This window comes from Pleurodeles waltl, chromosome 2_1 (genome assembly GCF_031143425.1).
Source record: "Pleurodeles waltl isolate 20211129_DDA chromosome 2_1, aPleWal1.hap1.20221129, whole genome shotgun sequence".
Taxonomy (NCBI): Eukaryota; Metazoa; Chordata; class Amphibia; order Caudata; family Salamandridae; genus Pleurodeles; species Pleurodeles waltl.
Genome location: NC_090438.1, coordinates 35,185,662 through 35,208,402, shown reverse-complemented (window position 1 = coordinate 35,208,402; position 22,741 = coordinate 35,185,662). Strand labels below are relative to the sequence as shown.

Here is a 22,741-nt window from a genome sequence, read left to right as displayed (position 1 = left end):
TACTCACAGCCCTGGTGAAGTTCTACAGATGCGTGTGTACTCACAGCCCTGGTGAAGTTGTACAGATGTGTGTGTACCCACAGCCCTGGTGAAGTTCTACCGATGCGTGTGTACTCACACCCTGGTGAACTTGTACAGAATGGTGTGTACTCACAGCCCTGGTGAAGTTCTACCGATGCGTGTGTACTCACAGCCCTGGTGAAGTTGTACAGATGCGTGTGTACTCACAGCCCTGGTGAAGTTGTACAGATGTGTGTGTACCCACAGCCCTGGTGAAGTTCTACCGATGCGTGTGTACTCACAACCCTGGTGACCTTGCCCAGATGTGTTCTCACAGCCCTGGTGAGTTGTGCTGATGGGAGCCTCGCACTGACACGTAAGCGTGCTGAGGATGCTACAGGCTGCCACGGGGTGCGGCGGAGAGTTCGAGAAGCAGCCCCTGTGGCAGCTGATGCAACTCCCTCCACCCTCCCCCCAATCTGTGGGTGGGGTGCAGCGGGAGGGGCTGGGGCAGGGCCTGGCCGGGTCCGATTTCAAACACTCTCTGTAGAAGACTTTCCCAGTTTTGGTGAGTTTGCGAGAAACTTCTTCCAGGAGAGCTATAAATTGAAGGTGCAAGAAGAGAGGGAGAACTGGAAGAGAGGAGAGGAGAGAAAACAGAAGAGAAGAGAAGAGAAAAGGAGGAGACCGAGAGACAACAGGAGCAGAACAGAAGGAGAAAAGGAGGAGACCGAGAGAGCTCAGGAGCATCAACTAATTAAATGAATTAAACATAAAAATCCAGGAGCAAAACAGAAAGAGAACGGGGCGCATCGAGACGAGATAAAAGAAAGGACGAGACGAAAGAGATTGAAAGAAGAAGAGAAAGAGAGGGAAGACGGGGGAATAAGGCGCCCGCACTCCCGCAGGTGGGTGAGCAGAGGCAGGGCAGACACTGGCACTGTCCCGATAACATGACGTCCACGCTGAGGAGTGCCAGCGCTGTCGCGACAGAGTCTACAGCCTTAAACCACGCTGAGTGCCAGCGCTGTCGCGATAGAGTCTACCAGCCGTAAAAGAACAGAAGCTACGCCAGTGAGTGTCAGCACTGTCGCGACAGGGTCTGGCAGCCTTAAAAGAAGAGAAGCTACGCCGATGAGTGTCAGCACTGTCGCGACAGAGTCTGGCAGCCTTACAAGAACATCTGCCACGCCGAGGAGTGCCAGCGCTATCGCAAAGTCTGGCAGCCTCAAAAGACCATCAGCCACGCTAGGAGTGCCAGCACTGTCGCGACAGAGTCTGGCAGGCTAAACATAAATTCTAGCACTGTCCTAGGAGCAGTATAAATGAGGGGGCTGGAGCAATATCTGATCCCTCAATAGTGCAGCAGGTGCAGGGGCACCGGGTATGAGGGGGTCCTCTGCACCCCAGTTGTGGCAGTACTTTCCTGCCCACGCGGGAATGGGGCTGTTTTCGTTGCATGCATTAGGGCCCATGGAACTGTCACGGGGTGACCTGGCGTCCCGTATGTGCCGGGGCAGTCCCGGGTTTTCGCCCGCTGACCCGGCAGATTTCAGCAGATTTGGCTCATGTGCTGGGTTTCAGAGGGGGTCACCTGGAACCAGTGAGAGGCATGGTTTATGTTTTCCGCAGCAGGGCTAGCCAGCAGCTGCTATGAGTAAGCACTTTAATAAACAAGCAGGACGCTGAATTTTAAAAATGGTCTTTTATGTGTTTTCATAGCGCCTCTTCTGTTTTCCTACGTGGGTGGGCGCTATCATTCCGCAGCGCTCTGTTGATGTAAAATTGTACTCTGCTTCTATTTTTGCAAAACGTCCCGGTTTTGGTGCTCGAGATCTGGGCGCCCTAGACTGACAGTATTGCAGGTCGAGTTCTCTCCTGTCTTAGAAGTGTTGGGGGGGCACTGTCGCAGGAGGGGTGTAGGTTTGGGGAGGGGGAGACACGTCCCTTCACAATCTTTCTTTAAAGTAAAAGTGCCCCGTAGTCCACTGGTTGAAGTAAAGCGCTTCGACACGACGGTGCAGTAATGCATCTGGTTCACTTGTAAGTGTGAGTGCAGCAAGTGCCACTAGGGGGCAGTGCCTCTCCCAGGGTGTCAGCTAATGCCACGTGTGACTTGTGGCAGACTGGGGCCACCTGTTGGAGCTGACCTCTGACCCCTCGGGAGGGGCAGTCTGACATGTATCTGTCACGAGCTGGGCTGTTGTGGGTCCTTCCCCTGAGCTGGGCCGAGGGGGGAGCGCACAGACACCCCAACTCTATGCCAGCTGAGAGTTTGGTGAGACAGAGCCCACGGGAGAGGGCACCGGGGTTGGGGGGCAGAGCCTGACCTCACACCCAGAGCTGGGGGGCCATGGAAGGTGATGCAGGTACCCAAAGTGAAGGCTGAATACTGGAAGCACGTGATGCGGGGCCACAGGGGCTTCTAGAGGCGCCGTCACCACAGCTGACACTCCGTGTGCCCCTGGGCAGCTCGCTCGCCGCATCTAATGCGGGTTTAATCTGTCCTGGACCCGGAGTGGCAACGCCCAGTCTAAAGACTCAGTTTATCAGATGTGATGCCTGAGACCAGAGCCTGCGCGATAGCTCTGCTGTCTGCCGACTGAGTGTAACGTCTACGCCACAAGTTACAGCCTGTAAACTCTCTGAGAGATAGTCCTGCTGTCTGAGATCAGAGCCTGCGCGATAGCTCTGCTGTCTGGCGACTGAGTGTAACTTCTATGTCACAAGATGCAGGCCTGCTGTCTGTGGTTTAAGCCTGCAAACTCCCTACACATTGAGGGATAGCCCTGCTGTCTGAGGCCAGAGACTGTGCGATAGCTCTGCTGTCACACGACTGAGCGTGTAATTTGTATTTCACAAGTTACAGGCCTGCTGTCTGTAGTTTGAGCCTGTTTGCTATGCACACTGAGAGATAGCCCTGCTGTCCGAGGCTTAAAGGTGTACGCTCCATGTTTCCCCTGCCTAGTTCTGCTGTCTAACGCATATATGTTCTTTGTTAATTGAGAGAAACCTCTGTGAGCTCTGAACTAGTAAGGCTGGTGCAAACTGAGATATATAACTCTGGTGTCTAAAAGTCACCGCCTATAACATCGGTGAACCTATCTCGGCTGAAATCTATGTAGAACCTGGGACAGCTTTGCTGTGGTGTGTTCTGAGCCTGTGAGGCCCGTATCCAGAGGGATAGCCCTGCTATCTAGCAGGAGCCCTTTGGTCTGTGCAGCCTGACCTTTAACCCCGATGTTCAAGGGCTAAGGCCCTCTCTGTCCTTGGTAACACAAGAGACGCCTTTTCTGCCTCCTCCCTGAAGACAGCTCGGCAGTTCCAGGCTGAGATTGTTGTACATGTCACAGGGCCGAGCTTGTATCGCATGCGCAACATACAGCTGTGTTTAGGCTCTGTTAAGCTGTAGCTCTGCTGAGACACGGGCCCTCTCTCAGATAGCGCAGCTGTCTGGGGCCTGACTTTATGTGTCACATGAGGGATAGCTCTGCTGTCAGACAACCGAGCTTGTAATTTCTGCGCAACACGCAGTACGTCGCAGCTCCGCTCTCAGACACGGGATGTGTGCCAGATAGCGCTGCTGTGTGAGGCCTGAGCTTGTACCCTATCTGTCGGATAGCGCTGCTGTGTGGGGCCTGAGCTTGTACCCTATCTGTCGGATAGCGCTGCTGTGTGAGGCCTGAGCTTGTACCCTATCTGTCGGATAGCGCTGCTGTGTGGGGCCTGAGCTTGTACCCTATCTGTCGGATAGCGCTGCTGTGTGGGGCCTGAGCTTGTACCCTATCTGTCGGATAGCGCTGCTGCCAGAGGGCCGAGGTTGTAACTTCTCTGTCACACACAGTATATTGCGGCTCTGTTGTCTGAAACGTGGGCCTGTCTCAGATAGCACTGCTGTCTGGAGCCTGGCTTTATGCGTCACGTGACAGGTAGCTCTGCTGTCAGTGGGCTGAGATTGTAACATCTGTCTAAAGCAATGAATGATTGCCTTCTGTCGCCAAAGATCTCACGATGTACTTAACCAGAAGGTGGTTCTATCCATGTTATCTATCTGAGTCCCCGAGATAGCTCTGCTGTCTAATACGAAACGTTGTGTTCCTGAGTCACTTGAAATTGAGCAGTGGTGTGTGAGGTTTGATGTTGTGATGTTTGTAAAACTTGAGATATAGTTCTGCTGTCTAAAAGGTAACATCTACGAAATGTGTGAAACGCCGCTGACTGGTCTGCAGTTAATCCCGGGTGTGTGAGACCCGTGGAGCCTGAAGCATAGCTCTGCTGTCGGTCCCGAGTCTGTGATTTATTTTCTCTGAAGGGATATCTCTGCTGTTTGAGGCCAGGGACGATTAGTTATACAATCTGTACTGTAGCTCTGTTGTCGAAGACCCTGTACTGTCAGGAGTGGGCGGGATCGGAGGGGCAAGACGGGCCCATACTTTTTATATTTGAAGAAACGTTCCCTACTTTTTATGAAAAGACAACTCGGACGGTACATTCCGATCCCGCAAATGCTTCAGTTTGAGTGTTATTGGGGTGTGGGGGTCTCTTGGCTGTGAGGCAGAGGGCGGGGCGCAGCATGACAGCAAACAGGCCTTCATGCCAGGGGCCTCCTCTCCCAAAGAAATGCAAATGGGCACACCTGGCTAATCTGCGAGTGTCGCGGGGGCTGGGGGCAGGTCCTGGGCTCATTGATGGAACACATTCTTTCCCAGTGGGGGTGCAGGGAGTTACCAGAGGAGCTGTGCAGTGTGCGCCCTCCAGGGCATCATGCACAAATAAATCATCCCACAGTCTGGGTTTTACTAAAACCTATATTTGGAAGCACCATTTTTATCTGAAACTTCACGGCACATTTGATAGCAGCCTGTCCTGTGCTGTGTGTAATGCAAGTTTAACATAATGACTGACACGTTCTCAGTGCTTTCTGTCACAGGCTGGCCTTCGTGGCACTATCCATACACAAGCCACTATTCACCACTGCACCACCCAAGAATATATTCTGCGGCTCCCTGGTTACACACAGACCTCTGCAGTGCAATAATTAATAGAGGTTTAATAATATACACTAGTGCGCCGGCCACTGATTAACCTAACTTTCTACAGTTATTTTTCATTTAAGGCGTGAGCTATTTTATAATGTCGTTACCTGAAGAACACATATATATTTTTTGCCACACCTCTGACCCGCCCCCACTGCATGCACCATCATAGTTCCCACTCTACTTTTAATGCACTTCGACCGCTGCTGTCCGGCCAAGTCATTGGTGGGGAAAGCGCCGCCCTTGGAGACCCCCCGCGCCCCAGTCTTTGACCCGAGCTTAATCTGAGTGATAGCTCTGCACACTGAGGCCTGAACCTGCACACTTTGTGAAACAGCCTTCCTGACTGAAGCCAAAGCCTTCAGGTTATTGGTTCCCTGAGGTATAGCTCCGCTGTAAGGTTATTGGTCCCTGAGGTATAGCTCTGCTGCAAGGTTACTTGTCCCTGGGGTATAGCTCTGCTATAAGGTTATTTGTTCCCTGAGGTATAGCTCTGCTGCAAGGTTACTTCTCCCTGGGGTATAGCTCTGCTATAAGGTTATTTGTTCCCTGAGGTATAGCTCTGCTGTAAGGTTATTTGTTCCCTGAGGGAGAGCTCTGCTATAAGGTTATTGGTTCCCCGGGGTATAAGTCTGCTGTAAGGTTATTTGTACCCCGAAGGAGAGCTCTGCTGTAAGGTTATTGGTCTCTGAGGTATAGCTCTGCTGCAAAGTTACTTGTCACTGGGGTATAGCCCTTGTATAATGTTATTTGTTCCTTGAGGTATAGTTCTTGTATAAGGTTATTTGTTCCCTGAGGTACAGCTCTGCTGTAAGGTTATTGGTCCCAGAGGTATAGCTCTGCTGTAAGGTTATTGGTCTATGAGGTATAGCTCTGCTGCAAGGTTACTTGTCACTGGGGTATAACCCTTGTATAATGTTATTTGTCCCCTGAGGTATAGTTCTTGTATAAGGTTATTTGTTCCCTGAGGTACAGCTCTGCTGTAAGGTTATTGGTCCCCGAGGTATAGGTCTGCTGTAAGGTTATTTGTTCCTGAGGTATAGTTCTGCTGTAAGGTTATTTGTTCCTGAGGTATAGCTCTGCTGTAAGGTTATTGGTCTATGAGGTATAGCTCTGCTGCAAGGTTACTTGTCCCTGGGGTATAGCTCTTGTATAAGGTTATTGGTTCCTGAGGTATAGCTCTGCTGCAAGGTTACTTGTCCCTGGGCTATAGCTCTGCTGTATACAGCAGGCACTAAGGGCCAGATGCAGGAAACGGATAGCGACTCGCAAACGGCAAAAATTACCGTTTGCGACTCGCTAATCGCGTTTCCCAATGCAGAAATGCATATTGCAAGTCGGGACCGACTCGCAATATGCATTTCAGAATCTCAAATAGGAAGGGGTGTTCCCTTCCTATTTGCGATTCGGAGTGGCATGCAATACCATTTGCGACCGCATATGCGGTCGCAAATGGTGTCGCAGTTACCATCCACTTCAAGTGGATGGTAACCCACTCGCAAATTGGAAGGGTCCCCATGGGACCCCTTCCCCTTTGTGAATGGACCCCAAATTATTTTTTCAGGGCAGGTAGTGGTCCAAGGGACCACTCCCTGCCCTGAAAAAAAACCGAAACTAAAGGTTTCGGATTTTTTTTAAAGTGCAGCTCGTTTTCCTTTAAGGAAAACGGGCTACACTTGAAAAAAAAAAACTGCTTTATTGAAAAGCAGTCACGAACACGGAGGTCTGCTGACGACAGCAGGCCTCCATGTTAGCGAGTGCCTATAGTCGCTATGGGGCCGCAATTTGCGACCCACCTCATGAATATTGAATAGGTACATAGCAAGTCTTGTCAATCATCAGACCATAGCTGCTGAGGACAAGGATAAGCTGAAAATGGATAATAAATTCAGAGTTGTTCCAAACAGGGGGCCCCAAATTATGTTTTTGGTCTGGGCCTCTCAAAAGCCTTAAGGTGTCCCTAGGAGCCAGGAGTGAGGTGTCTTCCCAGGTCTATGGTAGAGATGCCAGGAGGCTGGCAGGGGTCTGGGTGCTACTGTGTTCGGTCAGTGGTCTGGGAGGGCTTGCCTCTACCCATCAGTAGTCACCGACTGATGTCCATATCTGCTCTGTCCCGACAGGTGGAATCCTACCGTCCACACCATGGCTCCACAGCTGACCCTCCTTGCCCTGGTGGTCGCCCTGGCCTCTGGAGATCCCGTCGGCCTGAGGGAGCACGGCCCAGCCCTGGCAGAGAGCACCGTGAACCTGGCACTCAGTCTGTACCACACCATGGTGAAGGACCCTCAGCTCAACTCCATGAATATCCTCTTCTCACCAGTGGTGGTGGCTGCCTCCCTGGGGGTCATGTCTATGGGCGCCAAGGAAGAAACTGCAGCCCAGGTCCAGTCCCTCCTGAACCTGCCCATCCCAGAGGAGCAGTTGCATGCAGCCTTCTCAGAGTTCCTCACGGAGCTCGCCGACGAGGAGGCGAGGAACGTCACCTGGAAGGTGGCCAGCCGCCTCTACGGCCCAGACTCTGTCAACTTTCATGACAACTTCCTGGAGAAGAGCCGGGCCCACTACCGCCACGACCACTCCAAGATGAACTTCCGCGACCGCCGCAGCGCCGTAGAGGCCGTCAACGAGTGGGCCTCGCAGGCCACGGGAGGCCGCGTGTCCGGGGTGGCCACGGACTTCACCAACGGGGATGGAGCTGTCCTTGTCAACGCCATGTTCTTCAAACGTGAGTACCACGAATGCCCATTAGTCTGTGGGCGATGGACCAGTAGCTCATCCACCAGTGAGTGCATTGAGACATTCACCGGGCCTTAGCCACCATCTAGGGCCGGCCTTTAGCCCGGGTGAGCTGTGCCAAGGGTGCCAGTATCTGAGGGGCGCGTGGATCTGTGTGCATTAAGGTTATGACCAGGGCCGGCCTTTAGCATGGGTGAGCTGTGCCCAGGCCCAGGGTGCCAGTATCTGAGGGGCGCGTGGATCTGTGTGCATTAAGGTTATGACCAGGGCCGGCCTTTAGCATGGGTGAGCTGTGCCCAGGCCCAGGGTGCCAGTATCTGAGGGGCGCGTGGATCTGTGTGCATTAAGGTTATGACCTGGGCCGGCCTTTAGCCCGGGTGAGCTGTGCCCAGGGTGCCAGTATCTGAGGGGCGCGTGGATCTGTGTGCATTAAGGTTATGACCAGGGCCGGCCTTTAGCACGGGCGAGCTGTGCCCAGGCCCAGGGTGCCAGTATCTGAGGGGCGCGTGGATCTGTGTGCATTAAGGTTATGACCAGGGCCGGCCTTTAGCACGGGCGAGCTGTGCCCAGGGTGCCAGTATCTGAGGGGCGCATGGATCTGTGTGCATTAAGGTTATGACCAGGGCCGGCCTTTAGCATGGGCGAGCTGTGCCCAGGGTGCCAGTATCTGAGGGGCGCGTGGATCTGTGTGCATTAAGGTTATGACCAGGGCCGGCCTTTAGCATGGGCGAGCAGTGTCCAGGGTGCCAGTATCTGAGGGGCGCGTGGATCTGTGTGCATTAAGGTTATGACCAGGGCCGGCCTTTAGCATGGGCGAGCTGTGCCCAGGGTGCCAGTATCTGAGGGGCGCGTGGATCTGTGTGCATTAAGGTTATGACCAGGGCCGGCCTTTAGCATGGGCGAGCTGTGCCCAGGGTGCCAGTATCTGAGGGGCGCGTGGATCTGTGTGCATTAAGGTCATGCCATCGGCAGCGCCCTTCTCGTCCTGCTCCAGCCTTGTCCCTGCCTGTCCGTTTCTATCTGATTTGCCCATTTAAAGAGATTTAATCCTGCATTATCATACATGATGTTTTTCACATCCCTTTGGACCCCTGCCTGGTCCGCCCTTCACCTCTGACCCCTGCTGACACATCAACAGAACCATCAGGTGAGCCAGCTACGCTATCCGTGAGTTAGGTGAGCCGAGGGGGGGTCCGGAGGTGTTTGTGTCGGGGGCCAGTCGCTATTCACCCAGGTACGGACCCGTAGACACAAGAGGGACCCCCTGATGCCTCATTTAATTCACCATCAGCGAGGGTGCCAAGCTTCTCCCCGCCCAGGGCGCTATCTTAGCAAAGGCCGGCTCTGCCTACATCCAGGCCATGCTGTACTGTGAGAAGCACAGATAATCTAATATGTACCACCAGGGACTGTGAATAACAACCACCTCTCTAAAGATGTACAGCAACTCTTATCTGAAAACATATGAGATGTCTCAGCCTTGGCTTACATCAGACAGAGCAAAACACCAGCTAAACACACAAAGATGGAGTTTGGGTCTAGACAAGCTCATCTCTTGGAACAAATATGGCACCCACACTGGCGACTGCAGAGAGGGAACGGAGGCACTAAGCGTAGACACTCCATCTTCAGTAGATGAATACAAGCCCACCTGCACAGCTCAGTCGTGGAGGGTATAGTCACTCGGACAGGCGCGCCTCTGCTGACAAGCTTACAGTCTGTGCAAAGGCAGAACAGGGTTAGTCAGATCACATTAAACATGCAGTGCTGCAAAATACACGTGTGAGTGGACATTCAGCTAGGGAGTGGACAATGGACACCAGTTTGCTACTGTGCTCCACCCATATACATGATAGTGCTGCAGGGAATGCACGAGTCAAAGATGGCTGCCAGGTTTACACAGCAAAGCGACTGATTTTCAAATGCTTCAGGAAGGGGTACATGGGTGGGTGGGGGTTAGTTTTGGGAGGGAGAAAGAGACTGACAGGGAGAGGCTGAGAGGGGAAAACTTGTCACTTACTTGCTGAGATTATTAATGGTGGTGAAAACTACTGTGTACGGCCACCCTACAAGTATAAAGGGATATAACGAGGTGAATAACAAAGAGTGTAGTTGGTGCCCCCCCCACCCCACCCACAAGAACAGTGCATCCATCCAACCTCTTCAAGAGGTGGTAGCTCTTTGAAAGTCATAGAGCCTCATGCCCAGCACACCCCCAGCTTCTGCTGCTGTTTAACCCACAAGTGCTTCTATGCACTACACTGGGCCCTCTGTTGCACTCCTTGAAGCCCTCTCAAGTCCCTCCCTGCTAGTGATCCATGATGGACTTATGGTGCACACAGCATTATACAGATCAGCAACACAACAGTCTTATAGACAGTCACAAGCATCTCACCGCACAGGTCAGGGTAGACTTTATCTTCTCACCTTGTTTGTCTGCTCTCTCCACAGCTCACTGGGGCGAGCAGTTCCACCACCAGATGGTGGACACACGAGGATTCCTGGTGTCCCGCTCCCACACAGTCTCTGTTCCCATGATGCACCGTTCAGGTGAGTCGCCCACCATGACCCCTCAATGTAGTGCTTCATGAGGGGTTCTCATGCTTTGGCGCAATCCGTTATTGAACATTGAAGACACTGGACACTTTAAGTGACCGGCTAAAGAGGCTTATCCTCATACCGCAGGCGTGCATGTAATGCCTTGTGTCTAGCCAAGGGCATTTTGTGTTATACATTTATATAGGATAAATTACTCACAGCTGTCCACTGTAAGGATATTGTAAGTCACTGAGTAGTTCTGTGACCCTATAGAGGAACAACGTCAAAGTCAAAAGTACCTTTATAGCATCATGGAACTCCAAGTTGACTTGCAATATGCTTTTAATGTATGTCAGGGGGTATTTTATTCCTCAAAATACATAGTCCATTCCCCTTTACCACAAATCAGTTAAATATTTGGTGTCTCGCTCCTTCATCTGAAAGAGATAGTTTAGGAAAGTGCCTCTTTTGATATGGTCACCCCCCCCCCCCCCCCCCCACACACACTTTGTGAGTGGTTTCTGGTGCAATTTCGAGTGACAGTGCACTGGGTCCCTGCTAAACTGGTCCCAAGTGCCAGTTCTCTTTCCCCTAAACCTTTAGCTACCACTATAAGTCCCTAGTACCTACAGCATTGGGTACTAAAGGAAGGCCACTGAGGGCTGCAGCATGAATTGTGCCACCCTCAGGAACCCCCTCACTAAGTGCACACAGTGCTGCTTTCGCAGGCTGCGTGTCTTGGTGCAGACCTTAAATGAAAACACGACATGGCAACAGCCTGTGTGCCCTGTCCCCTTTACACTGCATGCAATATATGTAAGTCACCCCCTCTGGCAGGTCTAACAGCACTAAGGCAGGGTGCATTATATTACATGTGAGGGCACATCTGCCTGAGCAGTTATGCCCCTGATATGTCTTTGTCGATTCTCAGACATAGTAAGTGAACAGTGAAGCCATTTTAAGTACAGGTGCTGGACACTGGTCATTACGAGTTCCCCAGCTACATGATGGCTCCACTGCCAATAGGGATGTTTGGTATCAAACATCTTGTATTAATAAACCCACACTGAATGCAGTGATGGATTTATTAATACATGCACTCAGAGAGCTCCTTTGAGGTGTCCCCTGTAAACCTAACAAATGCTAATGTGGGCACAGACTGGTCAAAACCAGTACAGGCAGTAACCCCCTCCCCCTCCCCCCAAGGTGAGAGCCAATGCTCCTAAGGGCTCAGAACAAAGGCCTGCTCTGGGCAGAGGTATGACCTCCTCTCCCAGGCAGGATGGACATTCCAGGGTGGGGTGCTTCAAAGTGCTTGACGCCTTTGAAATGCAACCCAGGCCACTCCAAATGGTAGAAAAGGCTGACTCCCAGTTCCTGACCCCACTTTTGGTGGCAGGACTGGTGAGATAATTGAGTAAATTAGGTGTGCCCAACTTCATACCAGTCCCACCCCTGTGGGGGGGGGGGAGCTGAAGTAGACACTGCTTTTTAAATTCCTCCATCTCGTATGGAAGGAATTAGGTCCTCCTACTCTTCAGAAAAAACCTCAAGACATGGCTGTTCGAACAGTAACCCCCTCCTCACCCGAACCCAATAATCAGATTCCGGTCGACCTAAGAAGAGCTGGACAACACAGAAGTTGCCCCAGAGGAGAAGACTGAAGACACCAAGAGACTTGGCCCCAGCCCTACCGGCCTGTCTGCAGCCTTCAAAGAACCTGCACCCAGAAGATGACTGTCCTGCAGCCCAGCGACCTCCAAAGCCTTGGGAGGACTGCCAACCTTCAATAAAGACCAACAACTCCTGTGGACGGAGGACTTGTCCAAAAGAAACCATCTCTAAAGAAGAAGTCTGCCTGAGGAACGACAAAACCGCCGCCTGGAACCACCTCTGTACCCGACCCTCCTGGCCCGAGTCCAAGTGGCCCACCAGTCCAGTGAAGGTTCCCCAGGGCTTCTCTACAAGAGTCTACCATGGGCTGACCCCTGTCGAACTCCACAGCGGTGCCTGCATCCTAAATCTGAGGACTTTCCCTGCCCGCGACCTTCCCAGTAAGCTGTTTCCGACACCAAAAGACACCCCTGCACCCAGAGCCCCTGGGTTTTGGGGAGCTGGACCATCAGTGTTCCTACGACCCCTGGCATTTCTACTTACCTGGGTAGCTGTGGGGTGTCCTCACCCAGCCTCCTGGCCAGAGCCTGCAGCCTGTTCTTGAACCAGATCTCCTCCATTGAATAACATTGGGCACCCAACCGTGTTGGCACTCTGCACCCGGCTGCCCCTGTGCCGATGAGGGTGTACGTTTGGTGCTGCCTTGTGGCTCCCCTTGTACTTTCCTCAACTCCATGTGATCGAACCCTCTTTACTCACCTGTAAGCAGTGCTTCAGAGGATACCCCCATCTCCGAAGATAACATTAAGCTCCCGATGTTGTGTTGGCACTCTGCACCTGGCCGCCCCTGTGCCGATCAGAGTGTACGTTTGGTGCTGCTTTGTGCCCCCTCCCCCACTCACTCACCCTGAGACCAGCCTCTGACACCACTTGTAGTTACCTGGGAGCAGCGTGTCTTCGTTCACCCCCAGTCTCCGTTGATTAACATTGGGCATCCGACATCTGCGCCGCTGGGAGTGCACTCTTGGTAGCAACCTGAACCCTGCCCGCTGCTATTCTAAAACCCTGGAGACTGGGAATGTAAGTCGTGTACTTGCGTGCAAAATTGCACACTTGTTTTCCTCCTGTAGGTTAACATTGAAGACTAAAAATTGCACTGTGTCGATTTTTTAAACAGTAAAGTATTTTTAATTTAAAAACTGCTTACCTTATAACGAAGTTCTTTGGACAAAGCATATATAAAAACAAATGTTATTTTTCTAACTTGGTCTCGGATTTATTCTTTGAGTGTTTGTCTCATTTATCACCTCTGTTAGTACAACCTGTGCTTAACACGACTCCTTGATAAGCCTAGCTGCTCGCCCACACTACCACGAAAAGAGCACTAGAGCCATCTATTTCTTCCCCACAAAGCCCTTGGGGATCCATTGGACTCTGCACAGTGTACTTCACTTTAGTGCACTATATAGAGAGCCAGCTTCCTACAGATGGCCTAATTGAAGGCAAGAAGAATAAAAAACAAAATCTGTAGTAGGAAATTCAAAACAACAAAACACACTGCTAAAAACATTACATTCAGTTTAATGTAAGTCACATTTAAAAATGCTGTAGCTCAGAATGTTTAGAAATATTTTAAAAGATTGTCTTTCCAGTGATAACTATTAGAACTCAACAAAAATAAATAAGTTACATGAATATTACCTTTTTTCTTATCATTGTTCCTCTATGAAAAATAGATCTGAAAAGTGAAATGCCAATTGTGAGTGGTTTAAACTGCTGTGTGGCTTGCTTTTTACCCTGGCGAAAAGACATGATGTCACAACTCAGCTGTAATAAGTTCTTACAGTTAAGCAGGTACCTCATTGCGTCATTACAGGTGACTAGGGATGTCACAATTAAGCTGTAATAAGGAAAGTAGAAACAGGCTGATTGCAGGCTCCCATGTAGTATGGGTTACTACTTGCAGTGGGCCACCTGGCCTTCTGCAGTAACCGCCCAGACATGGAGGGTCTCTGGCGCAGGTCTGCTGACCGTTTACATATACTTGTCTTATGCCCATCTGGTGGCACCAGCACCATTTACGACTGACTGCGCTCCAGCTCTATCGACTTGCGTCGCCAGCCTGTTCACGTGCTCGGTGCACCGAACCCCATCCAGCAGCCGTCCCACTGGCGTTTTTCTATTCAACTTATAAATGCACAAGTGCAACATATATTGTTCTTGTATGAAGTTTAAAAAATGAATTCCATGTAACTTCCAGATTCACGTTTTTTTTTTTTTAAAGAGTTATTATTCTTCTTGAGGTTTAAACGTGTGAAGACATGAGTCATGCTACTCCCTTAAGTATTTCATTAATTTTGTGCATCAATATGACATCAGTTTTGAAATCTTTAATAATTAACAGTCGACACATGTTTCGTAGAATAGCATGTCTTTTTCAAGGCTGCTAAATGTGGAGCTTTAGTGTGTAGTAAATAAATTATTATCAAACACCAATGATCGGATCCCACGATTAGGTTGTGTTTGGTTTTTTGAATTTGGTGTTAAATCTTATCGAAACGTATTCTCTTGATTGATAATTTTCAAGGTGTGGTAATTGATTTATTTTGTTTTTAAAACGCCTATGATGTGGTCTATGCTCTTCCTTTTTGGACCACGTTCTCCGCCCCCCGTACACACACACACAAACACCTCAAACAACCACTGAAATTCACCAGTTATAGTTTACTGAGCTAACCATAACTTGGGCCCGCCATGCACTGGCATATTGCATCACTCGTGACGTGTTCAGGATAATATTGATGACATCACTGATGACCTCTTAAATTACATCAATGGTGACATCACTGATGAGGTCAAAACACAGTAAATCCGGTCCTTTATCCCCATACTCGTGGTCAAATTCCCCTACGAGAGGCTGAATCGAAAGTCAATAACAAGGGCACGCACCAGGGGCGTCACACACACACACACTTAAAATATTTTTTTACTTACCTCAGCTGCCAGGTGGGGTGAGATTCCAGCTAATTGTACCCCATTTTTTATTACAATAACAGTGAGTAAAATTGACAGAAAGCCAGTAAAGTGGAACTCCAACCAATGTCCATTAGAACAAGCTGCACTTGAGTTCCAGGACTTTGATCTTGCCACCTATGAAGCCAGGGGTTGCAAAGGCGTTAGCACCTGCGACCCCTGGCGGCCCCTAAATGACATCCACGGTGCACATGTTGTTTACCTCATGGATTTATGCGCAGCTCACAAGGCGCTCCTGTGTTATCTCACAAGGACCTGTCCCTTGCCTCCTAGGGTACTACAACTACTTCGAGGATGAGGTGAACCGACTGCAGGTGCTGGAGATGCCACTGGCCCACGGACACTCCAGCATGATCTTCCTGATGCCCCGGTACGTGGAGTCGCTGGACCGGCTGGAGAGCATGCTGACCAAGGAGCAGCTGGACACATGGCTCAGCAAGATGCAGAGGAAGGCAGTGTCCATCTCGCTGCCAAAGGTGAACCTGGACACCAGCCACGAGCTGCAGGTGAGTGCCCGGCGCAGGTGTCCACACCACCATGGCCCACAAACAAAATGGGGATCATAGCACAACAGTGTTTATTTCAACTCAAACATCAGAGGTGTCGGAAGGGGCACTGCAAACACTGACCCCGGAGTTACCTTACCTCTGATATCATGCTGATGGGGAACCCTGGAGCCTATGCCATTTAGCAGCCTGGCACCACCTGGCCGCAGTGGAAGGATACTGCTCCCCAGACCAGTGTGACGCCTGATGAATATCCTTAAGGTGAGGAATCTGCAGGAAGATGTATCCATCAGAACAAGTTCATAAGACCAAACCTCCCTGCAGGTGTTTCCACAGAGTTCCATCACAAGTGCCCACCTAAGAAGTGCCAGAACGTATGGGTTGTATATTAATGTGAGAAAGAACTGGCCTGATGTATGTGCCAAGGTGACCTGAGTAATTCTGAAGGATGTGAGGAAGCCCGTTCTGATAAAGCCTTTCTATCAAACCCATTTCCACAATTGTTTTTATACTAATGACTCTCACCAGCTTCTCGAATACAACCTGTTGAGTTTCTTTAGGACTTTAAAAGTCTCCAAGTGGATTTTTTTGTCCAATCGTCTAGATCCCCCCCCCGCCACAGACCCCCTCGGTTACAGGTGTCACAGGTTTGGCTTCTACCCCTGAATGCTGATAGCTTTGGACATTAGAGTAGGCTTGGTGCGCCACCTGCTAGCATGTTACATATCCTCACTCCTTACCAGCCGGCCCCCGCACCCCCTCACAGGAGCACCTTCCAGCTCATCCTTCAGGATGTCCCAGTCCGTGTTCAGACAGAGTCCTTCCTGCCCCTGTATTGGTACCGTTAGATCTGTTGTTTATCACCCGGGGAGTGAGGGTACATGCAGTGAGTTCAGTCCTCCACTGACAGTTAGTGACCTGGCGGCAGCAGTGATGAGCGCAGGTGTAATCACCGTGGTACCATGGATCAAGAGCTGGAGTGTGACTCCCCGAGAGGGCCACGGGGCGGCGCTACCGAGCATGCGTGAGAACAGGGGGCGATCCTTCCCCGCTCACCGGGTCGGTGCTCCCAGAAAATAACAGTGAAATACTGCCCACAAACTACCCTCCTGCTTGTAAATACTCACACTTCCAGCAAAATAATCTCTCGCAGGAAATAATATATACATAATTGCACTGGAGATCGTTTTCCGACAAATCACAATTCATAGGAAGAAAATGTCGATTTTTTAAAAGTCTTACAAGCCAACTGCGTGCGCTGACTGTGTAATTCTAGATTTTGGACAGAATTCCTCTGGGTTGATTGGCGGAAGGCGGGGGCTGGGATGGTGGATAGTCTCCAGGAATGTATCTAGATTATCACATTTAAAGAGTCTATAAACTTTAACATCAGAGTTGAAAGTTGTTCTGTTATCAATCAATCAATCAATCAATCAAAGAAATTTGTAGAGCGCGCTACTCACCCGCGAGGGTCTCAAGGCGCTGGGGGGAGGGGGAGGGCCAGGGAGGATCACTGGTCAAACAGCCAATTCTTGAGGTTCTTTCTGAAGACCAGTAGCTCTTTGGTTTTGCGAAGGTCGGTGGGGAGGGTGTTCCAGGTTTTGGGGGCGAGGTAGGAGAAAGACCTGCCTCCTGTGGTGGTGTGCTGGATTCGGGGGACTGTGGCTAGGGCGAGGTCGGCTGATCGGAGGTTGCGTGTGGAAGTTTACTCTTTCATTGAGGTAGGTTGGAGTTTGCGTTGGAGTGTGAGTGTGGTGCCGGAGTAGAGGGCATTGCCGTAGTCCAGTCTGCTGCTGATGAGTACGTGGGTGACTGTCTTTCTTGAAGGACTTTTTTAGAGTGCAGAGTGTGTGGAAGCAGGAGGAGATTAGAGCATTGATTTGCTGTGTCATGGAGAGGGAGCGGTCGAGGATGATGCAAAGGTTGCGTGCGTGAGTTGCGGGGGTGGGTGCGGGGCCTAGGGCGGTGGGCCACCAGGAGTCGTCCCATGTGGTTTTGTTGAGGCCGAAGATGATGATTTCGGTTTTGTTTGAGTTGAGCTTGAGGTGGTTAGTGGTCATCCAGTTGGCGGTGTCTAGGAGCGCAGCGTGTAGGTTGGTTTTGGTGGTGGTGGGGTTGCGGTGAGGGAGAGGATGAGTTAGGTGTCATCTGCATAGGAGAGAATAGTGATTCCGTGTGCTCGGAGAATGTTGGCTAGGGGGATCACGTAGATGTTGAAGAGTGTGGGGCTGAGGGAGGACCCTTGAGGGACTCCGCAGGTGATCTTGGTAGTGTTGGAGTGGAAGGGTGGAAGGCGGACTCTCTGGGTTCGGTCGGTGAGGAAGGAGGTGAGCCATTCTAAGGCTTTGTGGCAGATTCCTATGTTGTGGAGGCGTGTGCGGAGTGTGTGGTGGCAGACGGTGTCAAAAGCTGCGGAGAGATCTAGGAGGATGAGTGCGACGGTCTCGCCTTTGTCAACTTTGGTCCTGATGTCGTCAGTGCATGTGATGAGGGCGGTTTCTGTGCTGTGGTTCTTGCGGAACCCAGATTATGAGGGGTCAAGGGTGTTGGTTGCTTCGAGGAAGTGGGATAGGCGGGTGTTGACTAATTTCTCTGCAACCTTGGCTGGGAAAGGGAGGAGGGAGATGGGGCGGTAGTTGAAGAGGATCTCCGGGTCGGCTACGTTTTTTTTTAGGAGAGCGGTAATTTCCGCGTGCTTCCAGGGGTCTGGGTAGGTGGCGGAGTCGAAAGAGGAGTTGATTATGTTGTAGAGTATGGGGGCGATGGTAGGGCTAGCTTTGTTGTAGATGCGGTGTGGACAGGGGTCAGAGGGGGAACCGGAGTTGATGGAGTTCATGTTTTTTTCGATTTCTTCGTGTGTGGTAGGGGTCCACGTGGATAGTGTGGTGGCGGGGTCTTGAATGGGAGTTGAGTTGGGTGAGTGAGGGGTATGTGTGGTGGGTGTGTGTGATATGAAGCTGTTGTGGATGTCCAGGATTTTGTGGAGGAAGTGGTTGGAAAGGGCGTCACATAGGGGCTGTGTGTGTGTGGGGTCTATGTTGCTGGCTTTGGGTTTGGCAAGTTCATTGATGATGGTGAAGAGTTCTTTGCTGTCTTGGGAGTTGTTGTCAAGGCGTGTCTTGTAGTGATCTCTTTTGGCGGTGCGTATGAGTTGGTGATGGGTGCGAATGGTGGTTTTGAGGGTGGAGAAGTTGGTTGAGGAGGGTTCTAGTCTCCATATTTTCTCAGCTTGGCGGCATTTGCGTTTGGAGTCTTGGAGTTCAGGGGTGACCCATGGGGCTTTCTTGATGTTGCGGGTGGTGATGTGTTTTCTGAGGGGTGCTAGTGTGTCTGCGCAGGTAGTGATCCATTTGGAGAGGTTGTGTGCTCCTGCGTTGGGGTCGTTGGTGTGGGGGGGGGAGGGGTTATGGGCCAATTGGGAGTTTAGTCGTTCTTTGGGGATCTTGTCCCACATGCGGTAGGGTGTGCTGTGTTGATGGTAGTGTGTGGGGGTTTGGTGAAGGAGAAGTGAATGCAGCGGTGGTCAGTCCAGAGGAGTTGGGTGGTGTGGGTGTAGGCTATTTGTTGGCTTGAGGTGAAGATTGCGTCCAGCGTGTGTCCTGCTGAGTGGGTGGGTGCGGTGATCAGTTGTTTGAGTTCGAGGTTGTTGAGGTTGTCTATGAGGGAGGTAGAGTTGTGGTCTTGTGGGTTTTCTAAGTGAAAGTTGAAATCACCGAGGATGATGTAGTCTGTGGAGGTGAGGGCGTACGGGCTGATGCTGTCGGCGATGGTGTCGCAGAAGGCGGGGCGTTGTCCGGGTGGTCTGTAGATTAGTGTACCTCTGAGGGTAAAGTTGTTGTTGATGTGGATCACCCCAGGGACCTCGGCAGCTCGGCCTCCTGGCTGTAGAACGGTAGTGCTCCTTTTATCTGGAAGGGTCTCTTGGCACTTAGGGTGGGGTTGTATGGGGGCTGTCCGTAATAATCAGCCTCAGGTTTATTTGTACAAAATGTGAATAAGATTTAGAAATCAATTATGTAATAGCAGTTTCAGTAGATTTTCACAGTAAACCCATTGTCCGGAGAAGTATTGTGCTGCATTTATGGTGAAGCATAAAAGAGATTGGGAATATCTGAAGAAAGGATTTCAGAACTAAATGAAATCATATCAGATAATAAAGCGACAGACCCTGAAATCCTTTTTAATCTTGGGTGGTGATCTTAGTTTCAGGATGTTCAGTCAGCATAGGAGGGGCTGCGATAGGGACAGAGTTTAAACTCACGAGATGCATTCAACATCCAAGAACCTATGTAGGCCATAGAATGTTTTTGCAGAAGAGTGATCTTGTGTTGCAACAGTTTAAAGAGATTGACACACGTACATTAATGGTTGTTTACAAAGTGTCAGACCAGCAAGAAGCCCATCCCTAGAGGTCTTCCAGATTGTCCCATTTGATGATGGGTAACTGGACATTCTCAAAGAGACAAGGACTTCAAGGGATTGCAGCGACCACCTCCTACTGCCTACAGGATATTTACTCAACGATCAGTTACTCAACTTTTGTGACTGTACTAATGACATATCTTTGTGAGGGAAAAATAAACTATGCTGGTCAGATGGTCATGAGTTGGACTTCAGCTTCAGAAGAACTCACTGAGAAACTCATTTGAATAAAATTGATAAAATATATAATTATTTGAAAACAATTCAAATATATTGAAGAAAATCATGGTACCACTCATTTTTGTATTTAAGGATCAGGCCGTGCACTTATATTGAGGCGTTTTTGCTTTTTGTTTAATGATTTTAATCACAATACATTTTTGATTGATTATTGGATTTATATAGTGCTGGGACAGCTCGAACTTTGCTTCAAAGCACTTGGGGATTCCTTTAATGTTAGATGAACTTCTATTCCTCTGCTCTGACACCACCTCCTTACTGCTTCCTAACCTCTACCTTCCTCACTGATGTCTCTCTGCGCTTCTGTCTCGTAGAAACACCTCCAGGAGCTGGGTCTGAGCGAAGCGTTTGATGAAGAGAGGGCGGATTTTTCCGGCATCACGGGGCACAAGGACATGCACCTGGCCAACCACCTCCACGCGGCTGCCATTGAGTGGGATATAGACGGGAAACCCTCTGACCACGGAACCTACAAGCAGGACGACTTGCGGTCTGCCAAGGTCTTCTACGCAGATCACCCCTACATCTTCTTGGTCCGGGACAATGGGACCAACGCCATCCTACTGATCGGACGTCTTGTCAGACCCGAAGGCGATGAGAAGCATGATGAGCTCTAAAGAGGCCAGTGGACCTGGTAACCAGACCATTCGTCATCACGTGCTAGCGGAACAGAAACCATGCCAGACCCATGCTGGTGATGTACATAGGTGAAACTGGACTTGGTCAAAGACTGGTGCTCTATCGGTTCAAGGTTCTACATGAAAACAGACTTAGAGAGCCTTATTCTAATCTTGACGGACAAGTTATTCTGTCACAAGGATGACGGATATCCCAGCGGCCACAATATAAATCCCAATGGATATAATGGAATTTATATTTTGGCAGACGGGATATCCATCACCGTTGTGACGGAATAACCAGGACCTTAGTAATGACCATGAACGCCTTTGGCCTGGAGAATGTTGGGAAATAGTACAAAATAATATGTCAGGTGTTGATACAAGTTGCGTGCCCCAGAAGAACAAGGATGTTTGCCGTGCAGAACTTCTCCCAAGAGTCACTTTCACTCAGTCCTCTGACAGCTTGGCTTTAGTCCCCTCTCTGTTATGAGGCTGGTCTTTTACCATCCACATATGACCCACAGTCACCTCTAGCGACAACCACTAAGAACCCAAGACCACCTCGCGTCTATCATTTCTACTCATGGATCAGGGGCCAGCAGGACCGGCCCTTGGACAATCTATCACAGGACAACGACAGAATCTTTTGTCAGGTGACACTTAAATGACTTATCAAGGAGCAGGCCACATGCGAGAATCAGTGAGCACTGATTAACAGGGTAATACCATTATTGGCCACCAGGGCTGGGACAGAGTCAGTCTTAAACATGGATGCTCTAGAGTATTTATTTTGGAAGTTTTAAATTGTGTTTAAGAATAATTTTTCTGTAAAGAAGTTAGTTTCATTTTTAATAAACAGTGCAGTGCTGCAGAATTTTAGCATGTGGTGATTTCCTCAGTAGCTCACTGCTTTAATTGCTGTTTACTTCTGGGAGCTAGTGACTGACATGCCTACTGGGATCTTACAAAAGTGAAATTCAGCACCTGGACTTCCTCCTTCCGGAATCTACTGAGCTAGAGATCTTGAGTAGCCCAGTATCCGCTGTGCTTCATCTGGTTCCATTTACTGTAGTATTATGATGCTCTAGGGGGGTCTCCCTCAAGAGTCAACAGGGTGCTGTGACAGCTCAATGGAGGGGATGGCACTGGGCGGGTGAAGGCCCTGTACCTCCATGCTCCGGTTGGTTCCCTTAGGTGGCTCTGGCAAGTTCCTCCTAGCGATAAAAAGGTGCCACGATGGGCTCTGCGGACAGGGCCTCGCTGCCAGTGTATGCTTCATGCAAGGCACATCTGAAGCCTGCCTGGGTCAGACTTCTCCAGCCTGGTCAGACAGCCTGTAAGAATAAGAAAGGAGGAAGGTGCTATGCCCAGATGTACAATAGCTTTTACAATAGCTTTTCGCATTTCTTAACAGACAGAATCTCAATTTCAGCCCATTAAGAAATGCAATGTACAAAGGGCTCTGTAGCGTCGCAAATTGCAATTTCTACCCTGTTAAAATTGCATTTTGCGATTTACCAAAATAGATAATCGCAAATAGGGATTTCCTCTTTGTGATTTCTAAGCCCCATGTACATAGCATTTCCTAAATGGGCATTTCGGAAATGCTATTACCATCAAATCCAATCTGCTGGTAATCATGTGCAAATTTTAAAAAAGGCACCCAAAATGCACTTTTTGTAGTTCCTTGAAGCACGCACTCGCCCAGAGGGCATAGGAGTGCTTTAGAAGAGCATCACTTTTTCTTCCCTTAGATTTAAGGGGGAGGGGGGGTGGCTAAGGCCCATAAGGCTGGAATGGTTTTGCATTTCCAAAATTTGAATTTCTTAATAGTCATTGCGACTCCATAGGAATCTCTATTAGGAAATTTCAATTTCAGTGCATTCCAATTTGCATTTCCTAAACAGCGATTTCTTAGGATTCAATATTAAGAAAATAAAATTGGAAGTTTCATACATATGGGGGCCATGTTTCTAAAGAACACCCTGCCAGGGAT

General features: G+C 50.0%; 1 protein-coding gene across 1 annotated transcript; it reads left to right on the top strand.

Moving 5' to 3' along the window:
* Positions 1 to 572: 572 nt before the first annotated feature.
* On the top strand, positions 573 to 21,619 carry LOC138260887 (serpin H1-like). The gene is made up of 5 exons (XM_069209361.1): positions 573 to 908; positions 7,157 to 7,761; positions 10,224 to 10,322; positions 15,231 to 15,463; positions 20,440 to 21,619. Exons 2-5 carry the CDS (start codon positions 7,179 to 7,181, stop codon positions 20,740 to 20,742), a joined length of 1,218 nt encoding a protein of 405 aa, XP_069065462.1. The 5' UTR covers positions 573 to 908; positions 7,157 to 7,178; the 3' UTR covers positions 20,743 to 21,619.
* Positions 21,620 to 22,741: the final 1,122 nt, after the last annotated feature.